General features: G+C 41.9%; 1 protein-coding gene across 1 annotated transcript; it reads right to left on the bottom strand.

Moving 5' to 3' along the window:
* Positions 1-8,370: 8,370 nt before the first annotated feature.
* lmo4b (LIM domain only 4b) lies at positions 8,371-21,501 on the bottom strand. The gene is made up of 5 exons (XM_056276561.1): positions 20,857-21,501; positions 18,859-19,099; positions 13,855-13,951; positions 12,568-12,723; positions 8,371-10,154 (listed from the first exon to the last, which is right to left on the bottom strand). The coding sequence occupies exons 2-5, from the start codon at positions 19,092-19,094 to the stop codon at positions 10,146-10,148; spliced, it is 498 nt and encodes a 165-aa protein (XP_056132536.1). The 5' UTR covers positions 19,095-19,099; positions 20,857-21,501; the 3' UTR covers positions 8,371-10,145.
* Positions 21,502-25,166: the final 3,665 nt, after the last annotated feature.

Genomic DNA, 25,166 nt, shown 5'->3' on the forward strand with positions numbered 1-25,166 from the left:
GTCAAGAATAGGTCTACACACAAACATCCTTGTGAGTATGACTTCTTGAAGGAAAAATCTCTTCACAGTTTTCAGTCGTAATGGAGCTCTGTCATTAAGCCAGGGTACGGGTGCAGTCAGGCTTCCACTGAAACTGAAAGGCCCTTAAGATAATCATTATGGTGTGAAATCTGGTTAGTAGTTGTCCAGTTTTGAAAAGCCCTCCAAGGCATCTGCAAGAAGCTTAAAATAGTGCTTCTGGAAGGGTGCTCAGTTACTTAGCAGGGTGTTCAATAACATGAAGAGGGACATGCAAATATTGTTAAGGCAATTAAAGGCAGTCTTGTTTGCCCTAAAGTAGTAGGTAACACTATCCTCTCCATTATGTAGGCTGTGACCTCTAGTGCAGGGAGCAGCATGATGGCATCATCTTTTGCTGTTAAAATGGATACCTTCGGACAACAACAGGCTTGCTTTACACACAGACGTCCTTCGTTGTGTAAAAGCACTTATGATGCAACGAGAAAGAAAGCACCCGCTGCCCTCCAAGACTCGCTTGCTTTTCTTCCCTAAGCCTGTTTACTGAGAGTGAATGGATCATTGTTTACCCCTCTAAATAAAAATCCACTATCTCACATGGTCTAAAATATGCCCCAAAAACTATTTATTCCACTATTTATTTTGCTTTTACTTTTCCTGTTGGTGAAGGAATGGGGGTCTTGATATATTATAAAATCACACTAAAATGCAACCTTTCATCATATTACGAAAAGCTAATGTCAATACTTTTTTAGTTGATTGTCCCCCCCCCCCAAAAAAAATTAAAAAAATCACATAAAACGGTTAACGGTAATGTTATATTATATATATAGTTTTTTTTTTTTTTTTTTACAAGTTAGACTCTTGAAAAGAATTTCTTGTTCCATTTTCCCCTTTGGACCATTCTCCTCAAGAATGTAGTAACAATAATAATGCATTAAGTGCGCTGAGCACTCTAAACACTCAGTGCTTCCTCTCACAGTAAGTGCAGAACCAGTTTGCCTGCTGTTGAAAGCATCTTACACAGAGTCCATTGGAGAATAACTGACACCCCCACCCACTCAAAGCCACACGTGTGTGCCAGCGTGCCTGTACGTGCGCACACACACACACAATGGGTTCATATACACCAACACCTCTTTTGTTAAACTTTGGGTCTCACACAATGCACTGACTCTGTCCAGTGGATCTGTGGACCTCAACATATGATATCATCATTTCCACCGGCCTCCCGTGATGCCTGGAGATGGTCCCATCTGAGTTTCTCCGCCATCATTCTCTTGTCTGTTGGAGCTGCCAGCGTGGTGCACCACTGAGCAGGGGGCTAAATCCCCCATAAGAACACCAAAAGGTCACCAAATGCTGTTGTTTATCAACCACTCTGAAATGAAATGCTTAAATGCGGTTATCCTGTGCATTGATTTTAGGCCCCACGTGACTGCTATCTGTAAAAGACACAGCAAATATTACTCCAGGCCTATTTTTGACACACACTGTATGGGGAAGGATAAGCGAGGAAAAACCTGGTATAGATACTTGTGTTTTACTTCGGTCTGTTTTTTTTTCTAATTAAAAGAATAAAATTAATAAAAAAATAAAAAAACAAATATCTCATTATCTCTTGGTAATATTACCAGTCTAGCTAATGTACTGCAGGTCGAGGGTGGATAAAAGAACCTCTAAGAGGCTTGGAACCATTAAAGAGTAGTAAATCTATTTGCCACTTGGAAATGGGAAAAGTGTGTATGAGTTGGTGTGATTGCGGCAACTACAGTACATAGGGGGCTGTAGACTCTACATCAGCGCTTTCATTTCCCACTTACAAACACATGCTGAGGTGTGAGAGAGACGGACGGACAGACAGAGATGGAAAAGTCACAGTTTAAAAGAAAATACAACCGAGAATTATTGTTTCATGTCAGTTATATTTTAAACATTGAGTTCAATCTACTGTCCACATAAGATTCTAACTTTGTCGCTTTACAAATATTACTGTCCAACTGTCATTTCTTTTATTAAGCTTGAGTAGTCTCATAATGTGCAGCACAGTAGGCTTCACTATTACCCTTAGAAGAAAATGAAAAGCCCAAAACTTGAGTGGATATTTCATTTGATCACTAATTCTATGACCTATACAGCATATTATATTACGGGACCAATTCAAGCAGCCTTAAATTGACCCTGAAGATCGTCCTGCACCACAACTTCATCCCCTCGGAATCAGGCAGTTTCCTCAGGGAGTAATGTGTGTGTGTGTGTGTTTTTTTTTTTTTTGGAACGGCGACCATCTTTTTCCCTGTTTAATGAGCTCAGTCATAAATAAATGCATGGCCTTAATTAGCCTGCATGTGGTGGGGGCAATGGAATTAGTGCGGAGCTGGGATGGAGGCTCCATGCCCGAGTTCTTCTGGAGATGGTGATCCGGGCATAGGGAGGTGGCCTTTGAGCAGATGCTCTCCTTGCTCTCTGCCTGTTGAGGCCTCCATGTCTCCCTCCTGTCATCTAATCTATTAAGCTGCCTCGCACTGCGCTCCTCTACCCCGAGTGAGAGGTTTAGAACAGATAATGAGCCAAACAAGATATGCGTACTTCTGAAAGACATTTAAGTAAAAGTAATGTCTGGAGAGATGTAAGAGCCTCCATTTCCACCAACACCATGGGTTTGATCAAAATATCACTGCAGACGGCATGCTGTAGTGGTGTAGCTGGACACACACAAAAAATGATAGCTACAAGCTGGTTTTATTAGCTTCTGGAAGCTCAGACCACAAGCTGATTTTTTTTTCAGAAATAACTGGACCGATTTGATCATTGTGATGATACAGGGCATGTTGGGGCAGGTAAAGGACTAACAGTCAACACATATTTTCTCATCGACCTACTGTTCTGGTAGGATCCAGCACCTGTCAGTTTTAGACCGTGCAACAAAAATGAACTTGTGTAACACGGCCTTAATACAAGTCATAGTGCTCGTGATCCTGGCTGTAATCAGAAGCACTTACATGGAGGCATTATAGATGTGGCGTACATGTATTAACTGAGGCCCAAAACACATACAGCTGACATCTACTCACCAAACCCCCGCAAAGGTGATATGCACTATTTTGGTCTGACCGCAGCATACTATGACAATTAGGTTGAAAGACGGGTGGCTGAATGTAAAAAAAAAAAAAAAAATTATAGCTACCCAACTACTCAAGAGTTTTACATTAAAAAACAAAAACAAAACAGGAACTGAGCCATCTGAGTTGTCTTTAATTGTCTGCTTGCATTGATTTGTTGTTGTTAGTGACATTGCTTAAAAACAGAGGTAAGGATCAAGTGGAAATACACATATCATCTTAACAGTATACACACACATACGTATGTGTGTATGTGATGGCTAGATGACTGGGTCAGAGTATCTCCAAAGTGGGGTGTTTCTGGTACGCAGTGGTCAGTACCTACCAAAAGTGGTCCAAGGAAGGACAACCAGTGAACTGGCGACAGGGTCATGGGCGCCCAAGGCTAATTGATGCGCGTGGGGAGCGAAGGCTAACCCATCTGGTCCGATCCCGCAGAAGAGCTACTGTAGCTCAATTGCTGAAAAAATTAATGCTAGCTTTGATAGACAGGTGTCAGAACACAGTGCATTGCAGCTTGCTGTGTATGGGGCTACATAGCCGCAGACTGATCAGAGTGCCCATGATGACCCCTGCCCACCACCGAAAGCATCTACAACGGGCACGTGAGTGTCAGAACTGGACCATTGGTCTGATGAATCACATTTTCTTTTCCATAGTGTGGACAGCCGGGTGCATGTGCATCATTTACCTGGGGAAGAGATGGGACCAGGATGCAGTATGGGATGAAGGCAAGCTGGCAGAGGCAGTGTGATGCTCTGGGCAATGTTCTGCTGGGAAACTATGGGTCCTGGCATTCATGTGGATGTTACTTTGACATGTGCCACCTACCTAGACATTGTTGCAGACCAAGTACACCCTTTCATGGTAATAGTATTGATGGCAGTGGCCTCTTTCAGCCGGATAATGCACCCTGCCACACTGCAAAAATTGTCCAGGGATGGTTTGAGGAACATGACAAAGAGTTGAAGATGTTGCCTAAGCCTCCAAATTCACTAGATTTCAATCTGATCAACCATCTGTGGGATGTACTGGGAAAACAAGTCCAATCCATGGAGGCTCCACCTCACAATTTACAGGATTTAAAGGATCTGCTGCTAATGTCTTAGTGCCAGATACCAGAAGACACCTTCTGAGGTCTTGTGGAGTCCATGCTTCGACGGGTCAGAGCTGTTTTGGTGGCACAAGGGGGACCCACACAATATGCTGTTGAGCCAAAACATTATGACCAATCACACTTGAACCGAATAACATTGATCATCTCCATACAAGGGCACATGTCAAGGTCTGGGTAGATTAGATGGTAAGTGAACAAACAGTTCTCGTAGTCAACATGTTGGATGCAGGAGAAATGGGCAGGGGTAAACACCTGAGCGACTTTGACAAGAGCAAAATTGTTATGGCCAGACAACTGTGTCACAGCATCTCTGAAACAGCTAGGCTTGTGGGGTGCTCCCAGTCAGCAGTGGTGAGTACCTATCGCCAGTGGTCTAAGGAGGAAAAACAACAAACTGGCTTCCAAGGCTCTTTAATACACCAGGGCAATGAAGGCTGTCCCATCTGGTCCGAACCAGAAGGTCTACTGTGACACAAGTCACAGAACATGTTAATGATGGTTACGGGAGGAATGTGTCACAACACACAGTGTACCACACCCTGCTGTGTATGGGGCTGTGTAGCCACAGACCAGTGCCCACGATGCCCACGATGACCCTGTCCACCATCAAATGCACCTACAATGGCCACACGAGCATCGGAACTGGAACTTGGAGCAATGGAAGGTTGCCTGGTCTCATTTTCTTTTAGATCATGTGGATGACCATGTATGTGTGCACTGTTTACCTGGGGAGTTGATGGCACCAGGATGCACTATGGGAAGAAAAGCCGGTGGAAGGAGAGTGATGCTCGGGGCAAGATTCTGTTGAGAAACCGTGGGTCTGGCCATCCATGTGGATGTCAATTTGACATGTACCACCTACCTAAACATCATTGCAGACCAGGTACACCTCTTCACTGCAATGGTATTCCCTGATGGCAGTGGCCTGTTTCAGCAGGTTAATGCATCCTGCCACACTGCACACATTGTTTAATCATGGTTTGAGGAACATGATGAAGTGTCCAAGGTGTTGCCCTGGCCGCCAAATTCCCCTGATCTCATTCTGATTGAACATATGCGGGATGTGCTGGACCGACAAGTCCAATCCCTGGCGACTCCACCTCGCAACTTACAGAAATTGAAGGATCTGCTGCTAATGTTGTGGTGCAAGATACCACAGGACACCTTCAGGGGTCTTGTAGGGTCTATGACTCAGTGGTCGGCCCTGTTTGGACAACATACAGAGGACCAACAGCATGTTAGGCAGGTGGTCATAATGTTTTGGCTTATCAGTGTATCTATATTTCAAAAAAAAAATCTCCAATTTTGTTTTTGTAAATTTATTTCTGATTTTTCCCTTTTTTCTCCCAATTTAGTGGCCAATTGATCCCTATTTTAATTCAAACACCCACCCTCGTATTGCATGCGTTCGCCAACTGCATCTCTCCGGCCGGCAGTCTCGAAGGAAAGCGCCTCCCCACTTTCGTGACAAGGCGAATCCAGGCCGAACCACTGTTTTTCCGACACACACAGAGACGCATTCATGTGACGAACACAACCCGACTCCGCCCCCCTCCCGAAGACAGCGTTGCCAATGATTGCTGCTTCATCGAGTCCGGCCATAGTCGGATCTGACGAGACCGGGGCGCGAACCCCAGTCCCCAGTGGGCAACTGCATCGACACCAAGCCGATGCTTAGACCGCTACGCCACCGCGGACCAACAATTTTGTTTTTTAATAATGTATTTCTATAATACAGGCCGAGGCTGACGTGGAGGGAGTAATAGTTTCTGGAGAACTTCTTTTTTTTTTAGAGGATCTCAAGCTAGCTGGCTTTTAAGTGTAATAATGACGATGCAGAGTTTAGTTCCCCCATACTCCTCGTAATGGTAAATTCATGTAACATTCGGGAGCAGAGAGGCTTGTGGCGCAACTGGGAAAAGAGGCATTTGAGGAGAAAAAAACGGCTCCATCTCAAGTCTCAGATGCTCTTTGTTGTGCAGTGAAGAGACCTGTGACAAACACATGAATTTGTGTCATTATCAACAGAGACTTTCAGAAATTATACAATTCTGAAAGTAACGTGAAAAAGGCCCCTTTTCATGCATAAATAAACATGCTGTTATATCAAGATTTATTCATATTTTATATAGTTTTCAAATCAAACGGAGGTACATAACGCTAAAAATGTTGCCGCAGAATGAAGACATAAAGTACGTACAGATAACCATAAGAGGAGTGTTTATAAGTTATCCAGTTACAGTACATCACTCCCCAGTGGGAGGGAAGAAGAGCTGAAGTTGAGACAAATGATTTCCCCCAGGCAGACATGCCATTTAAGTGGGCTCCATTGTTGTGGGTAGAATCCATTAGTCCTCACTCTGGTGTGGCACATCAAAGCAAATCCTCATATATGGATTATTTGTAAATGGTATTTGGGCGAGAAAAAAAAAGTAGAATTAATTTGAGTGACCATGAAACTGAGCCATTTAGATTGTTCAATAACTTGTGTTTGACATTGTTGTCCTCTGAATAAATCTTTGGGTGGCACAGTGTGTGTGTGTGTATGAATTAGAGAAGCAAATGGATTTCTTGCTGGAACAGGCCACCATAGTGTACATCATAATAATGCTACCTATGACAGCGTTATCATGATTCAAACCTACAGTCAATTTTGAGGATAATTCCTTTCTTCGTTTTTTTTTCCTTATCATTATTACATATTAATTACCCCTTAAAAATAAACAGTCATAATTGGTTGAAGGGGCAAAAGTTAGCCCCCCCCCTTTTCCTCCCAGTTGTATTCGGCCAATTACCCCACTCTTCCGAGCCGTCCCGGTCGCTGCTCCACCCCCTCTGCCGAAACCGGGGAGGGCTGCAGAGTAGAAGACCACATGCCTCCTCCGATACATGTGGAGTCGCCAGCCACTTCTTTCCACCTGACAGTGAGGAATGATGTCATCATCTCACATGACCTTAAATCAACGGCAACAGCGAATCCTAATGAGGGTTGTGAAAAAGCTTTGCAGTTACCACATTATTTACCCCAATAATTACACTTTGTATGTTTACTTATTTTTACATGGGTTAGGGTTAGCACTAAAGATAGAAAATTCCAATTTTAGGTCTTCTGAGTCTGGAGTTGCTTTTTATGAGTTACATTTCTGGTCATTTTGTTTTCCATTAAGTACACGTTTCTATCTCTAAGTGCATTTGAGCAATGATAGTCTTGATTTTGAAAAATAAAAACTTATCTCTATGTGTATATGAGTCATTGACCTTTGACCCCACATGAGGCTGGTCATAACAAATATCAACCACAACATTTTAAATTATTAGAATTAGAATTATGTTATATGAGCAATGGCATTTATTCTGGACATGATAGACAAGATTGTTGTTATACACAGCCAAGTGCATGCAGACATTTAGCTGCCGTAAGGTTATCGTTCAACTGCAAAAATAAAACCGTCTTTTGCTTTTCTTATTCCTTGTTCTTTTTTGAAAATGCATATCTGAGCTGGAGTTGATGTGATTTTCAATTATACTTTGATAAATTATTCATCTCAACACTTTTTATACTTGACCCCCTCTCCATGAAGGCCGGACCGCAGGGTCAGCTATAGCTGTGCCAATAGAGACGGTCGGGTTTCATTTTTGGGCAGGTGCCTACCAATATGGCAGGCACCAGTGGTCCGCTGTCATTCTGATGATATTGCTTTGAAATGCATTGATTTTAATCATAAACTGTTGGGTGAATGTTCATGTGTACACCCTTTGAGATCATTATTTTTCTTTGTGACCAAACTTTTTCACCTCAGTGAAACCTTGTCTGTGAACCTTGGCTCATATGATGTGATTTCCATCCTAAAACAAATGCTTATGGGGAAGAGTTTGGGTATCTTTTGACTGATCTACCAACTTTTTCCAAATTATCTCAAAATCCAGATTCAGTTTCTTTTAGCCTTGACAAATAATGCAAATGAAACCCAAATATTTAGTGTACAAAATTTTTTAAAGCTCATCTTCCAAAAGGTCAGAAAAAGACATCATGATCAGCCTTTTGTGCGTTGTTAGATTGGTGGAAAGTGCTAGCTTTAGAATATATTCAAAACAGATCGATTCCTCCAGCTTTGCAAGATTTTTAATCAAATTCAATTTTCAGACATATGGAAGTCTATTTGTTATTGGATTTACCATCGGGGTTGAATTTGCATTTAAGCCATCCATATCCTACAGACCAACATCATTTCAATGACACCAACAGGCTTGTGAGGAGCCCAGACACCATAGATAAGTGCACCAGCCATCACTAGCTTCCTCCTTCAGACCTATTAGGTCTTGCAATGACTTCAAACACCAATTTATTCTGCAAATAGCCCATTCAATTTGTGCCCGCCAAAGAGAGACACCTCTCTCACTCTCTGCAGTAATTGAATCTTCAAAGGGACATTTTCCTCTATTTCTGTCAGGCATTAGGGTGATGAATAGCAAGCACTCATTTGAACAGAAAAGAGAAGATACATGTTTATCCATATTCAGTTAGACGCCAGTCATGAGCATTGATAATTGCTATACTGGAAACTGAATGATAACTCTGCGGCATATTGAATATTAGTGCAGACACTAGTTACATACTGATAGCAGGTCTTTGCATGAAAGATATTTTTTTGGACACTTAGCTAATAGGATATCATGTGTCAGTTATTCTTTTGAGACAAAGATAATACAATTTCTAAAGTGCCACATTGTGAGAAAAAAAAACAAAAAACAAAATGTCCACAGAGTAAGGACACTTACATTGCTATAGGGACATGGAGTTCTGATTGCGTGAAGTAGAATTCTTTGCACAAATAATGTTAAAATATAGAAACCCAAGCTCAAAAGCGCATTTTAATTGCCACTACCATCTATGTGCTTAGGTTATGACGCTAAATGGTAATGCAGGACACCAGGAAATTGAGGAAGCATTTAAATCTTCAATATTTTTTTTATTAATTAAATACACCATACTGGAGCAAATGTCTCGGAAAATATCACAAATAAATTTCTCTTTCATTCAGAATTTATATGCAGGTGAAACTCTCTACATGACTGACTATGAGCATCTTTCTTTAGTTTGCCATGGGTTCGGGTTTTAAGGGGATGGGGTAAGGATTGGGCTGTGAGTAGAGGGTAGTACTGTAGCCAAGCCTGGACAACGACATTTACATGCATACTGTACATACATGGTAGTTTTACAAATACACCAAGAGTGTTCATGATTTGTTTTTCCACAAAAAGCCACAGATTTTTTTTTTTTTAAAACCCCAACTTTTCGATATATACCACCGAAAAAGAAACACATTCCCCTTTACAACACTTAAAATATAGAAAGTGGAAACACCATGTTTCAGGGAAATTAAGATAGAAAACAAACAGAGAAAAATTAAAAGGTCCTGGTTTCCCCAAAAAATGTCTTTAAACAAATGTAGGAATGCAGATTTGAAAAGACTGCATTCGTTTAACCTCATTTGTCTTTTCTTTTCCCTCACTTCACCCAGATCATCCTCTGTGATATTTCGTTTTGTCTTCCCGAAGAGTCCATCGGATGCTGATCAGTCTCTCTTTTTTTTTAATTCCATGGTCATGGAGTCCTCTGTGTCCCAGCTCAGATACAAGTGTCCACCCATATTTGGGGAAAGCCAAGACTTGAAGGCTGAGAGTTGCGTATGGGTCGCTGTTATAATATCAGAATATTGCAGATGGAGGAGGGTTCCTGTGAACTTGGGTGATGGGGTGGGGGGGCGGGAGGCTTGGGGGTCTGGGAGCATAGCTAAAAGGCTGGGGTGCTGATCCACGTTGTCTTGGGTGACAATGAGTAAGGGCTAAAATGAAGGCACGCATCCTGCTTCCAGCACAGCTCCCGCCTAACACACCTAAATGGCGAAAGATAAAAGTAAAACATCAAAGGATGCAAATTAGGGGGGGGCAACAAAAGGTTAGATGGCAGTAACAGTAAAAAGCAGCAAGCCCTGCTTCATTCAAGTCATACGGCACAATTCACGAAATGCCTCCAAGTGTCCCAAATGATCCCCGTGCGTGATAAAGATTCCATCAACTTTTTGCAAGCTCGAGTAAAGCCCTCATTCAATTTATTGATCAGCCAGGCTTTGGAAACCATCTGGTGCCCCATTTACTTTGCATTAACTTAAAAGTACATTCATAAGAGTGATTCTTTTCTTCTTTTTTTTGTGTTAGAATTCTAACTGTGCTGTAACCAAACCTTGGGAGGTGTTAAGTTCCCATGAAACGTGAAAATGTTGGGGGAAGAAGGGTGGGCTAAGGGGAGGCTAAGACAATTATCTGTTTTGCCTTCGCCAAAAAATCCAGTATAACTTTTTCATCTTTCTTTTTGCTTTTCAAGGGGGCAATTTATTTTTCCCTTTATATCCTGCAAGTCACTAGCAGGGCTTTAGTCTATTAGTAATTGCAAACTCCAACTTGGGGGCTAATTAAAGTGACTGACGCTGGGAGGGTCTTGTTCCCCTGGGTCAAAGCAGCTCCATATGAGAAAGGTAATTTGTCTGTCCTGAACAAAGAGATTAGGGTGAAGCCAGGAAGAAAGCATAATAAATGAGCATCAAATGTCCTCTGCCATGAACACAGACAACACCAATTATGTCACAGAGAAATCGCACATTATCAAAACAATGGTCAATAGACCGCCTCCCGTATCCATATGAGAAGTGACTGCTTCATTTTCCCTCTACACCGCCATTTACATTTTCCAATGAGTTCCTAGGTTTCGTCTGCTTTGCACATTGCCTTTTTTTTATTCTCATTTTATTGTTGCAGTGTTGAAGATACCAAAGTTGTATTGATTTTGAGGACCTCTTACCGGAGGCAGTTATCCTACTTATAAATCTGCTACTTAAGTGCATCCAAATACATTACAAGAACTAAAAGAAATGAAAATCCTAATCTGATAGATTGCTTCGCAGGCAAAGCAATTTGACTTATTTCACGGAGCTAACAAAAGGCTTGCTGAAACTGTTTCCACCGAGGGTGGTGTCTGTTTATTTAATAATTCTCTCTCAGCTATAATTAAAGCACCAGGACCAATATTCAGATTGCTTTTTAGCATCAATAATTCAGCAGTTTTCACTACAATTGATGTTAGTGCATAAATAAACAATGATGCCTCATATTTACTGCGCCAACCCCTGGTACCAGAGACACAGGGTGGGAGTAAGGACTTAAACAGACATTTAAAATTAAGCTAGATAATGCAATGGCTTTCAATTTGAATGCGAGGTGCTCTTAGAGCTCTTAGAGCTGATTTGTAAAAGTGACAAGCCTTTAAAAGGCCTGTGACATGGAGGGAGGGGGGCTTAATGGAGTTCTACCTCTCCTCTACTCACAAAACCACTCAAGGTGAAATGCATGCTCCCAACAATATAATTCCTTTCGGTCAGACTCTGACACACTCAAAAAACACTTGCTGTATCTCTCTGTACTGCATGCACAGACGAGGTATCAATAAAGCACCATGTTTTGAGGCAAACATGATTATATCTCCAGCTGGCAGAATGAACCTATCCTAAAGAATGAAGTTATACCTCGCATTTGATTGGTCCTTCTATTCTGCTTTCACTGGAGGCCTCAAGATCAAATCAGGACAAGTCATGATGACATGTTCTATGATATACTAGCTGCAGTGTCTGCGTTGATCCTCAGGCCCTTTATACATATTTTTCGCCTCAGTGTAATAATTTTGAGCAGGTGTCCCAACTCATCGATAAAAGAGTCAAGTGCAATCTTCAAAACCAAGTGTTAACCGCAACACACATCATATATTTTTTTTTTCAATCCAATTATCTAACCTTGGACACCAAATAAATTCACCTACAAAAAACTGAAGAAAAAAAAATTACTTTCACATGATTTGTGTTGACCTTTAATACAGATTTTCTGAGCATGTGTGCTCCAAAAGAATGATGGAAAAATCAATTGCATTTCTAAAATCAAAATTCATCTTTGGGCAGTAAGATTTAATATCTGTTGCGTGCCTTGCAGTAAAGATGAATCAATGACATCAATATAAACAGAATGAAAAATGTTGGCGTGGAAATAACAGATTTTTTTTCTTCTTCTGTGAATTACTCCTGTTGACTAATGACAAGCCTTTGGTGGCTGTCCTTGTTGGTGAAGTCATCATCGTACCTTTTTGATACTTTCAAATGAGGCCCGGAAGAAGTATGAGTATTTTCTTCTACCGTGGCACAGAAAGCGTTCCAGTCATATTTCTTTGATGTAGGATAGGTTTCCAGACTGATGAGTAGCTATTACCTTCTGGTCGGGCAGTAGTGAGTTTGTCTGCAGTGAACTCAAATGGCCGTTGATGAGTGCTGTGGGTCTGTCGTGTTCACAGAACAGGCTGCCGTTGATGTAGTGGAACCTGTCCCCGGGGACGAGCCGGTTCCGGCAGGTGGAACATGTGAAACACTGCGAGTGGGGGACAGAGAGAGAAAATCTATCAAACACAGTCCCTTGGACCACGAGGCGATGCTCAATCCTATTATGTAATGATACCTTGGAGCAAACACACATGTGAGCGTGCACACTAACATACACATGCATGTAGGCACACCCACAACAACGTACATAGAGACATGAATCCAGACAAGTGTGGACGAGATGACGAGAGAGGGAAAACATAAGCAAAACTAATTAAATGTAGCTGAAACAGGACCAATTTTTGCTGTTAAGTAAAATGACTTCAAAGTATGGAGTAAGTTTCCCTTTTTAGGGAAACCCTTTTTGACTTAGTCATCTTTTTTTTTGGACCCCCCCCCCTTTTTTTTTTCTCCCCAATTGTACTTGGCCAATTACCCTACTCTTCCGAGCCGTCCTGGTCATTGCTCCACCCCCCTCTGCTGATCCGGGGAGGGCTGCAGACTACCACATGTCTCCTCCAATACATGTGGAGTCAGCAGCCCCTTCTTTTCACCTGATAGTGAGGAGTTTCGCCAGGAGGACATAGCGCATGGGAGGAGCACACTATTCTCCCCAGTTCCCACTTCCCCTCAGACAGGCGCTCCGACCGACCAGAGGAGGCGCTAGTGCAGTGACCAGGCTACATACCCACATCCGGCTTCCCACCCGCAGACACGGCCAATTGTGTCTGTACGGACGCTCGACCAAGCCGGAGGTAACACGGGGATTCGAACTGGTGATCCCCGTGTTGGTAGGCAATGGAATAGACCGCTATGCTACCCGGACACCCCCATTAGTCATAATTTTTAATAATTTTGCATTCAGTTTTTGTGACACTCCAGCAAACCATTTTTATCTGCCCTGCACAACATGAATGAACACACGTGGCCTGGAGCTGATGTAAATCAGTACCAACCAGCACAGTGTTTGTCAAAAGATAAGAGCTTAGTTAAACATAGTTTGAAAAGCCTTATAAGTTTATGTGATTGACCATGATTTACTTTAAGATCATAAATGTGCAAATGTAAATGCCATAAATCCAAATGCAGTGTTTTATTTGCTTATCATTTTTATGATGTCATAATGTTTGCTTATCATTTTTACAATGTAATAATGTTTGCTGGAAAAAAAAAAGTTTACCTTGAGATGGTACACATTGCCTTGTGCTCTCATCACCAATTCACTGGCTGGAATGGACTGGCCGCAAGCACTGCATGCTCCACTGTTCCCAAATAATCTAAAAAACGGGGAGGATGAGGTGTAAGTGTTATGGAGCCAGGATCAACCATGTGAAAAGCACATTTCATTCAAGCATTCAGCTGTCGAGTATGTCACTCAGTGAAAACTGATGTTCAGCGCTAAGGACAATGCTATCCAAAATCTGCTACTGCTTACAATGGCCTCATTTATACACAACGATGTGGAGGCTGAAAGTAACACAACTTGATATATAAGGAAATACAGAATCACAGCAATATCAGGACACAAAATGAAACATCCAGAATCCTGCTCTCTGCGAGCATCCACCGCCGGGACTACATATTACTTTTGGTGCACATTTTTTGTGCAACCTAATAATAACCTGGAACATAAGCAATCAGGGTCTAAGAGGATTTGATTGTACATCTAGGCGGAGACATAGTGCTTTTGCCATTAGGACTCCTGTGAATGCTCTGTCAGTGCCGCGTTTCCATTAGAAACCCGTAGCTAGTCGGGTTGATATATAATGTGCATGGGTTAACCTTTTCAATCATGGTGTCAACACTTTAGATTTGCTTCTGCTCATCTCTTTCGTCCCTAACCTCTCTCTCTCTCTCTCTCTCTCTCTCTCTCTCTCTCCTCTCTCTCTCTCTCTCTCTCTCTCTCTCTCTCTCTCTCTCTCTCTCTCTCTCTCTCTCTCTCTCTCTCTCTCTCTCTCTCTCTCTCTCTCTCTCTCTCTCTCTCTCTCTCTCTCTCTCTCTCTCTCTCTCTCTCTCTCTCTCTCTCTCTCTCTCTCTCTCTCTCTCTCTCTCTCTCATCTCTCTCTCTCTCTCTCTCTCTCTCTCTCTCTCTCTCTCTCTCTCTCTCTCTCTCTCTCTCTCTCTCTCTCTCTCTGCCTCTTGATAATGAAATGCTTGCTCCAGCTTCCCTTCTATCTTCCTTCTGAGTCCACAATTTAGATTACTTCATCTCGGTGAGCAGCAAACTGAATGAAATTTCGATTTGAGCAGAAAGTAATTTACTGGGATCTGGACCCATTTGTCATCATATCTCACCGGTGTTTTGCTCTATCACTGCACTTTTCTAAGCAATCAAATAAGACCACGGCATCTGACATGCTCGGGAGAGAGGGGGAGAGAGGGGTAGAGAAGGATGGGAAGAGAAAAGGATGGAGGGGAGTGGTTAACAGTGTGTGAATCGGATAAAGTTGTTTGGCTAAAAATTAACAGGAAAACTAAAAACGTGCTACAGGGTTCGCTTTTTTTTCTTTCCGTGGCTCAAAACAGTGCTAGGATCTTGTTCTGAGAGACTGTTTTGTGAGAGCTCGTCAAATAAACTCTTTCCCAACGCAGAACACTAAAAATAAGTTAAGAGGCTGGTGATGAATGAGATGCTTTTACTCTCTAAACCAAAAGCCTGCACAGTCGTCAAATATATTGACTAAAGAGGCTGGAATTCTCAAAGGGACTCAGAAATAACTTTTCAGCAAACTTTCTGAGGATGGCCTTGGAAAAAAGCAAATTTTTGTTGTGGTGTCATTTGGAAGTGCTCAGTCAAAACTCACTTCCAGAAACTAATTAACTGGAGCCTTAGCCGGGACAGACACGATGGCAAAAACGGAGACATGGCTTTTGTTTTAAAGACTGTTTTTGTTCACTGTTGGCATCAAAGTCCCGTCTGCATATCAAAGGCCACCACACCCCCACCCGTTCTGGGGCATTTCAATTTTAAACTTAGTCTGAATTGGAAAAAAAAAGAAGTTTAAAATGCATTTGTTGAAATCTAATTTAAATATAATTTATTCCACTACAGAAAGACTACAGAGGATCACCTCAACCTTTCTTTCTATTTAATAGCTATGTGGTAGTCATACCAGGTTAATCATTTTACCAGGGGATAGCTCCTGATAGTGTTTGATTTAAAGGGCCCAAGCCTTTAGGTGCTCAATTAAGTTGCTATCAGTTTGCACTTGGATTCTTAATGGTCTCTCCTTCCATTGAACTCCTGTACTAGGGTGAAGAAGAAACCCCAGGTCAGCATAATTAAGGCCAGGGGACTCTTTAATTGCAATGACACATCTGGTTTCAGCAACCCCACCCCCCAACACTCCCCCAACACCTCCAATCAGTGGTTCCTCCATTACTTCCGAGGCTTTACTCTTAGGATCATTTACAGACAACGCAGGACTGGCTTTGTCACGTATCGTGTTGAATTATGTCTAAATTTGGGGCTCTGACATCGACAAGTAATGTTTTTCCTTAAATTGAAAAGAAAAAAAATGAAGAAGAAAAAAACAACAACAAATTCAGAGCTGTCTGTCATCTATAGGCAATGACTACTGAATTTCATCTCACCACTGACTGCCAGGTGAAATATAGCATGGCTTGCTGTTAGGCTGTCTAGTAAATGCAGACCTCATTCACCAAGGCCTTTGAGAAGGGTAAAATTACCCCACAACAATGATTTCTGCAACACAGTCCATTAAAAATGCCTCTCTACATCAGCAGCCAAAGCACCTTAAAAGCACTAGGCCATATTGATACTAAAGCGGGTCTTTGCATAATGGTAAGAGCTGCATTAGGGAAAGGGTGGAGGGGCTGGGGTGGGGTTGGGGGATTGTGAGGATGAGGGAGGGTCTGTGTGTGTGTGTATGTGTATGTTTTGGGATGGGGGTGGGGGTAGGGTGGTGAGGGGATCAGCCAAATTACACTTGGTTAATTCAGAGTAACAGACCTGGCCCCAAGTGAATTGAAGGCCTTGAATTAATTCTGTTATGACAAATCAAGATAAACGTTTCCCCCTAAATTGCATGCGATTTAATTAATTTCTGAGATCCTGGTTTTTCCTGGCCTAATAGTTCACATTCTCTTGTGCTGTCATAGTGCTTGAGTGGGCAGACATCAAAGTGATATTAAATAACCAACTATTAGATTTACCTCACACGTTCTATTGGAAAAGTGCCATTTAATTACCTTGGCTTATTCAATTAAGGGGACAGCATTTTCCCTGAATCCAGCAGCAACATGTAAATTAATTCTCCCTCTACCAGCAGCCCACAGAAATAAAACCACCCCCAGCTTAAAAAACAACATGATCCCATACAGCAAACACAACCAACTAACTTTGAGCTTTAAGCTGGTGAAAGCTTCAGTGGCTGCATTGCATAGAGACTGAGAGAGCTGAAGCTTGTTTGGTGCTGCTGGTGGCGTGTGCATATCCCCTGTTTGATTGATGGGAGATAGGTATCACACCAGACCAGGCGTACATCCCATTAGGGTTAATGCGATGCATTTCAGCTCAAGCAAATGATCAGTCAGTTAAGCATTTTCATATCAGTTGTATTAATAAAAGTTTGAGAGATATATCTCCAAATGTATGCCGTTAGCACAGTTTAGCAATCTTTCACAAAAAATGAGACTTGCCCCTTTAAGATGGATGGCGGGGGGGGGGGGGGCACAGAGGCAACTGGCCTTCGCAATAATCCCCCTTCTCTATCTGTCTTTCTCTCTTGCTCTCTCTCAAAAGCCAATTTGGTTAATTAAATGTTTTGTTTGCAATGTGGCTCTCATTCATTTCGGACACGTCATTGGGAGCGGATACAAGCCAGGGACCAGATCTCATTAGATAAAACCCATCAGGACTAAAGGAAATGGAGGGGACTATAATTAAAGCATTTAATTGTGTAGGCTCACTGTTAGATTTTTTTCCCCCTCCTATCCTTATCTCTACACAGATCTCATGTTTCCATAAGATTTGCTTTAGCGCTTTACCTGTACCAAGTATGCTCTCATTACAAGTGGAAAGGTGTATCCACATTTTCCCCCTTCCAATTTTAATTAGGTTATATTCCCATTATAAATGAAGTACCCCATTGACTTTCACGTCCTTTTCACGAGGTGGGTGGAGAGCGCAAAGGCATACTTTCGACTCATCCGTGCAGATTTAATAGCTGTTTTTCATGATGATGTTCACCTAACAAGTACAGCTGTGGTACCTGACTGTTAGTGCAAGCAAAAACTAAATTGCACTCAAAGTTAAATATTGAACACAATATGTCTAACTTTCAAAGACTAGACAACTCATGCTCATCAAATAAATGCCTTGACTAAGTATATTAAAGTCACTGCCTTTTGAAAATAATCGACACTGTGATAAGATATGTCGCAAGAATTGCAAAAATTTCAAAAATGTCATCCCTTATCCTTCCAAGGCTTGTCGAACGATTAGGATTTCACTTTCTAATCTATTTGACTGTTCCTCATTACCAAAATGAGCGTGTCATCACCAAACTCCTGTTAAGAGTCAGACACACCTACTAGAATATTTAAACCATCTCTCTTTGCTAATTAAACGGTCCCTTTGTGGTACATAAAAATGAATGTAAGGGATTAAAACAAAAAACAACTTTCAAATTCCACAAGTGAGAAACACTTTAACATCACGCAGAGCAAATGTAAATCCTGCAGAAGCCCTTTCCTCTCCTTCAGCTGATCATGAACAACATGCAGACATGCAGATTGTCTGCAGAACTTTTGCCTTGTGCTTTGTCAACATGCCAGAATGTCTGACCTCTTTAAGGACGGCACAGAGAGCCAGGACATTGTAATGAGCCCTGATGACGTTGGTACATTGTAAGACATATGCTTCATCGGAGGACATTCATCTTTATGGATCAGTAAGAATAAGTTCTGTTCTAGCTCTGATTTTCAGTTTCATTCTAGATATGATTTAGATACCCTTATCTTAATTGAAGTTCTTCTGAAAGAAAAAAAACAAATTTTGATTTCCCCCCACAGATATTCATTCATCTGGGGAGGAACGGCAACATTTTGTAACGTGTACTGCATTACTGACAGAACAATATGGTGTTTTTAAAAAAAAACAAAAAAACCCCCAGCTATGGTGAATAAGGCACACAAACACATTTAATGGTAATTTTCTCACCTGATATAGTCATTTCTACAGAGGATCATGCCGCTTTTTGTGTAACACGATGTGCCTATTTCGCCCAGCTGGGCCTGGCAGCACGAACACTTGAGGCATCGGCTGTGCCAGTAGCTGTCCATGGCGTAAAGGAGGAATCGGTCTGCGATTTTCCCCCCGCACCCTGCACACCGCTTCCAGGAAAGCGAACCTGTGCCTACTGGTGGTGGCTGGGTGCTTCCTCCAGGATTCACCATTGTCCCTTAAAGTAAAAACAAAACAAAACAAATGGTGTATAGAAAGATAATGTGGATGGCTTGCCTATTGTACATGTCATACGCAGAAGGTTTCAGATGATACTTGTTGATAGAAAGCACTGTTTCACACACACACACTAACACAACAGGTTAGGAACTAAACAGAATCCGAACTTATTCTGCTGGATCCCTAACTGACGGGAGTAATAATGTACAAGTCTAATCATAGTAAACCCTGTGTATATTTAAAATTAAAATATCAGGCCTTTTGATATGCCCTCAAACGTGTTGCTGCGCTACTGTGGTCTTTACGAGGGTGCAAAATGTACAATAATAGCACAGTGGCTGATCTCATTAAAACGGACCAGCTTCGAATCCTGCTCCTCCACAAAACAGCTACGAGTCATTTAGTGAACTAATCTGCCCTTGATCTCTGTCTCATCCCCACGCTTTTGCTTCATTGGTCCTCTCATGATGAATGTCTGTTAACTGATAACACCAAGGCCAGAGGAACAATTATGTAGCACGGGCTTTTGTTGAGCCGTCTAAAGATTTTCTAAATACCACAACACTTTGTCACACTGTTCTTCACTCCATTCTACTCTGGACAGGCCGGACGTGGTAGCAGTAGTTACTGTCACATGTTAACGCAACAAAAAGGAACAGCTTATGAATAAGGGGCTTAAAATGTCTACTAGTTGGACCACTGATTCAGTGTTTACCAACATCCAGTGTTTATTGAGTCAATGATGGTCTACATAACGCCTTAAACGACTGCACAAATTCCATATATCTTGCAACCAGAAAACCTATATTCAGCATTTAACATACCTCATGTGTCTTAACGGGATTGGATGCCCATAATGTACTATAGTGCTGTTCCTCTCTAATCTAAGCTTCGCTTTCTAAGACTATGTGTTATAATCTATTAATACAACGCAGCCATTTTTTTTTCCAACCACACAAATTAATGTAGGCTGTTTCAACTCTAACCCCCGCTCCCCCAACCCCTATTCCGTCAGGCAGACTTCATGGCTGGCTAAGCCAAATCTTTGTTGAAAGGCAGGTAGGCTAATTACGGGTGGTGGTGGTTCCTAGTGTGTGTGTGTGTGTGTGTGTGGGGGGGGGGGGTTGCACTGAGAAAAGCATTCAGTAACGCCATTAGTGGAGGCTCTTAGGGACAAGCCATAGCGTACCTTAGTGCTGATTAAATCTAAAAGGAGATGAATCAGAAAGCCGACTTGAAAGTGACTCCCTAGATAAATAGGACGGACAATAGTCAAGTTTCATTCAGCGAGTGGAGTTTGGCCGATGAAGGGAGGGGAGAGGGCGAGGGAGGGGGCCGGCTTTTAACTTAAATGGGCTAACTCAAGTAATTACATGGACAGGCAATTTAGGCGCTGAGATGGAATCGCGGAAAAAACATATGCGTGTGCGCGCGCCTGCGCGCGCGCGCGTGTGTCGTACAGCCAAACAATTCCGCCCGGCAGCTTCTGTTTTATTGAAAACTAAACCTAACAAATGACAACCAACTACTGTAGCATCACGCTGTCGTTCTTGCAGTCGAAATGCATGAATAAGGGAGGGGGGGTGTAGCAGGAGTAATAGAGGCTATCGAATATCACCGCTAGCATTCTTAAAGAAAAACACCAGTTTTAGTGGATTAGGCAGGAAAAACTAGGCAGTGCATATCTTCCCATCGTTGCAATAGATTAGAAGGACACGTCGCACATGTAAGTCAGCTACAATGATGAAGACCTACCTCGTTTGTCCGTTTTAAGAGTAATGGTTGAATTCGGTGGGTGAGGGTAAGTGAACACGAACAGTTTGCCTATTATCGGGTTAAATATATATATAAATGAGAGCGAGAAGGAGAGAGAGAGAGAGAGGGGAAAAAAAGGCAGGCTATAACAGTCCAAAAACTACAGTAAAGAGGAGCCTGTCGAGCGTCAAAAACGGCCTCCAAGTCTTCTGTAATGAAGAATCTCAGGACTTCGGCTGGGAAATACGCCGCCCGCCGTGACTGCTGGCAATAAACGAAGTAGAGCAAATGGAGTTATCAGATAGTATTTCCAAAGGATCGGTCCCGTTTTACTGTTGCATTACTGATCAGTTTTCTGAGGAACGAAAAGAGTCCATTGCAAACTGTAGTTACGGCTCTGTGCATGCTGTATTTTCCTCCTCCCCCCAACAAAAAAACCAAAAAAAAAAAAAACAAGACGTGAGTAGGCCTGTTTTAAAGCGAAGGGGAAAAAAAGATTAGGCTGCGACACGGACTACATTGACTGCCCTCTAGTCTTGCGTGTACTGGCTCCTGTTAGTCGCTTGCTCTACATGTGTCGCTGACAGAAAGAAATCTCCAGTAAAACCCCTTTTAGCTGAATGACGTAACTCGGTGTACGGCCAATCTCCGCGCCGTCCATTTAAGCGGAATAACAAATCCGCCCAATCAGAAGAATGTGGAATTGACTCAGACACAGCGAGGAAAAGGCTGGAGATGCCGTTGAGTGGCCGGAGACGGATCGTAGACTGAGGTGAGAGGAGAAGGGGGAGTCATATGTACACGCTCTCAAACTATCGCAAATCAAAAAGCTGAACAGGTCCCCCAAAATACAAGAGCAGGGGGGAGGGGGCGAACCCCGAACCCCAATGCTTCGACTATGTTGTTTTTGAAAGCCGTTTCGTACGATTAAGCGGAAAGAACGTCGTTTCTGGCGTCGCGTTATTAAAAATGACGTGTCTACATCTCAGTCAAACGCTGCACACACATGCGATTCCCAATGTCTTTCATCCGGTGTGTAACGGGGTTTGAATTGGTTTACGCTCAATAACTACTTAACCTACCGAGGGTCACTCGGTTCCTGGTTTAATAACTAATAGCTGCGTGGTGGCGCCACCGTCTGTCGCTGAAAATAATTGCAGGTTTCTCTCGTTTGCAACCCACTGAGTTTAAAGGTCGCTAGTTTCACCACCTATTAAGGCTAAACAACACCTTGACGGGGCTGAGACTTTTCTGTCATTTATGTAAATCCTCTCTATAATCTAAAACATGAAATACAAGACGAAGATGCGAGAAGAAATCACATGTACACCAACATTGTAACAGTGTTTTGGCTCAGACATGTTTTCTAACATCATGATAGTCAGAATAAGATGAAGTATATTGTAACAGGAATAGAGTCCTCATTCCCACGTCTTGGCTTTAAATGCGTACACAAAATGATAAGGATGTATATAGGTGATTTATGCTGCAAAACAAGTCCGTCAAGTGACTTTTTCAATCGAGTAGAAAAGTAAGAGTTGTTCAAGAAAAGTTGCCTTGAAAGAGGGTTATTTGGGATTCAATAGGTAGAGTGGTTTTACATGACAAAACGGCTTTATTATGAGCTGCTCCTAGCTTCATTAGAAAGACATCAGATGTATAAAGAAAATCTTATTCTTGACTTTAATTGTTTAATTATTCCTGCAGCTCCAAAGAGATTGTGCTGCATCAAGCTGATTTCCCTTTGGCAAAGCCAATACTACTCCACCTTGGGTTGAGCTGCATTCTCTTGACATTCTCATCAAGCCTCTCTCACACAATAACAAAAAAAAAACACTGAAGATGGCAAAGAATGTCTTTTCCACCAAGGAATGATTAATTGATATAAATGATTAAAACAGAGGGAAATTATGAACTGAATTTGAAAAGGGGCCTCACAGGAAAAGCTTTGTTTGTTCCAGGCCTATTTTAATGAGCTTTTCATAACTGGGCAAGAGAAATTACTCTGTGCATTCTTTTTTTCTGGAGGTCCTTTGCAAAATAATTATGGCTAGTTGAAGTGAGGAGGAGGTGGAGGGGTCAGGGAGCTGCAGGGACGGGGAAGGGGGGCGAAGTCCCTCAGAAATTGATCTTCCTTTTTCTCCACTGAGATCTCTCAATCCTGTGGCAGTTTCCAAGCAGCAGCTTTATGAAGCAGACCAGATGAAAACAGTGGCACAACAATATGGTGAAACGCTATTTCAATGTTTAAACAGGGGACAACAGAGATGGGGGACAACAGAGATGTGGCCCATAGTGTTGATACTCCCCACAGGGGTTATCTCTAGAAGAAGAAAGCAGAGACTGCTTCATAATAAAGTTGCTTGTCCTGTGGAGTGTGAGAGTTTTTGAGAGGTAAACTCAACATCACTGCTAACTTAATATTGGAATTCACACATCTGACAGGAGTTTGTATGCCAAAGAAAATCTTTGTGATTTAAAACAAATAGAAATATGTGTATTGCTGTAAAATGGAAAAGAAAAAAAAAGTTTTCTGGAGCATTTTGGATTGCTTACAGCTGCAAAGTGTTGCTTTGTGCGCACAAATGTGCATCCGTGTTTAGATGTGTGTGTGTGTATGTGCATATGCGGTGTGTTTGTGTGTGTGTGCGTGTGTGCGTGTACGTGCATGCATGCTTCCATGCGTATATATGTGTGATAGCATCATGTGTGCATTTGTGCACTTGTGTGTGTGCTGTCTTTTAGAGAGAATAATATTCAGTTAGCTGAACCATCTGATGAGGAAAGATTAGGCTTGAGATTATCTGTAGATAGAGAGGACCCACTTGATGCTTGCATGGAGGATTGCAGGCTGCACACAAAAATCTCCAAATTAGATCTTCTAAATGAATAACAGGCTACTTACCTAAAAACACATTAAATTATGCTAGAACGTTTTGCCAAAGGGAGTCTGACACACATATATATAGTGATTTATGAAATGTATTACAAATAAAAAAAATTGACATTTCATTCCGAAACCCCACAGATGGACAGACTAGACCAGCTATTTATTTCCTGTGCATTTGTATGATGAACACAGTGTAAGAACGTAATCAATACGTGACAAATCAATGCAAACCAAATCATGCATATGGTGGACTACTTGCATGCAGTTTTACCATTCAAAGGGCATCAAAATAAGCACAATGAAGATTGCATTTGAATGTCTATGATAAGACTCTTCAGTTGGTGTTTGTATTTGTTTTATTTTGCTTTTTGTTGTGATTTGTGTACTTTTTACACTGTCCCAGGACACTGTCCCACTGTTTTCAGTGTGTCTGCTGTTTGGTCATTGTGTAATGAAGCACTCAGAAGCATTTCAAGATGGATTAGCTGTTTCACCCTGTTACCCCATTAAAATGTGTTGTCCTTCAGTTGTGCATAGTTATTGATCATGTTTAGTAATCTTTTTGTGATTAAAAGATCAAAAGTGAGCTTAACTTTAGACAAATCAACAACTTCTAACCATTTGAACAGATTTCCCCGCACCTCTGCACAAGGTTCTTACCTCAAACCCATGTAGCTACACATGCAATTGAAATGTTCTAGTTTTCATTGTATAGAGGTGGCTGTTTGTAGATGTCCCTTAATTTGATAAGTGATCATAACGCCACATTGATTTTATCTCGAGATCCAAAATAAAATAAAATAAATGTTGTCATTCTTACCTGAACAACGGGGGTATAACTGTAGTAGCAGTGTCAGCTTTTTCTATTAGTGATATATTTGGTGGCATTTTTGGGGTCAATTCATGTTTTGAGTAAACCTCGTAAATTTGGGGTGGCACGGTGGCCCAGTGGTTAGCGCTGTTGCCTCACAGCATGAAGGTCCTGGGTTCGAACCCCAGGCTGTCTCAGGTCCTTTCTGTGTGGAGTTTGCATGTTCTCCCTGTGTCTGCGTGGGTTTCCTCTGGGTGCTCCGGTTTCCTCCCACCATCAAAAAAGACATGCATGTTAGGGTTAATACTCCTCCTGTCTGTGCCCCTGAGCAAGGCAATAGGAAGAAATAATTAGAGATGGTCCCCGGGTGCTGCACGGCGGCTGCCCACTGCTCCTAGCTACACAGCTAGGATGGGTTCAATTTTATTTGTATATGTACAAAATGTCTAATAAAGAGTATTCTGTTCTATTCTTCCATGTACCATGGAATAACCTGAAATCACACAAAGATCTTATTTGATTGGAAATTTAATTCCAAACTAGTAGGTCCCCCCCCCCCTTTTTTTTTCTTCCAAAAAAGTTGCTCCAAGGTCTGTGCAGAAAGTAGCA

This window comes from Lampris incognitus, chromosome 3, assembly GCF_029633865.1.
Source record: "Lampris incognitus isolate fLamInc1 chromosome 3, fLamInc1.hap2, whole genome shotgun sequence".
Taxonomy (NCBI): Eukaryota; Metazoa; Chordata; class Actinopteri; order Lampriformes; family Lampridae; genus Lampris; species Lampris incognitus.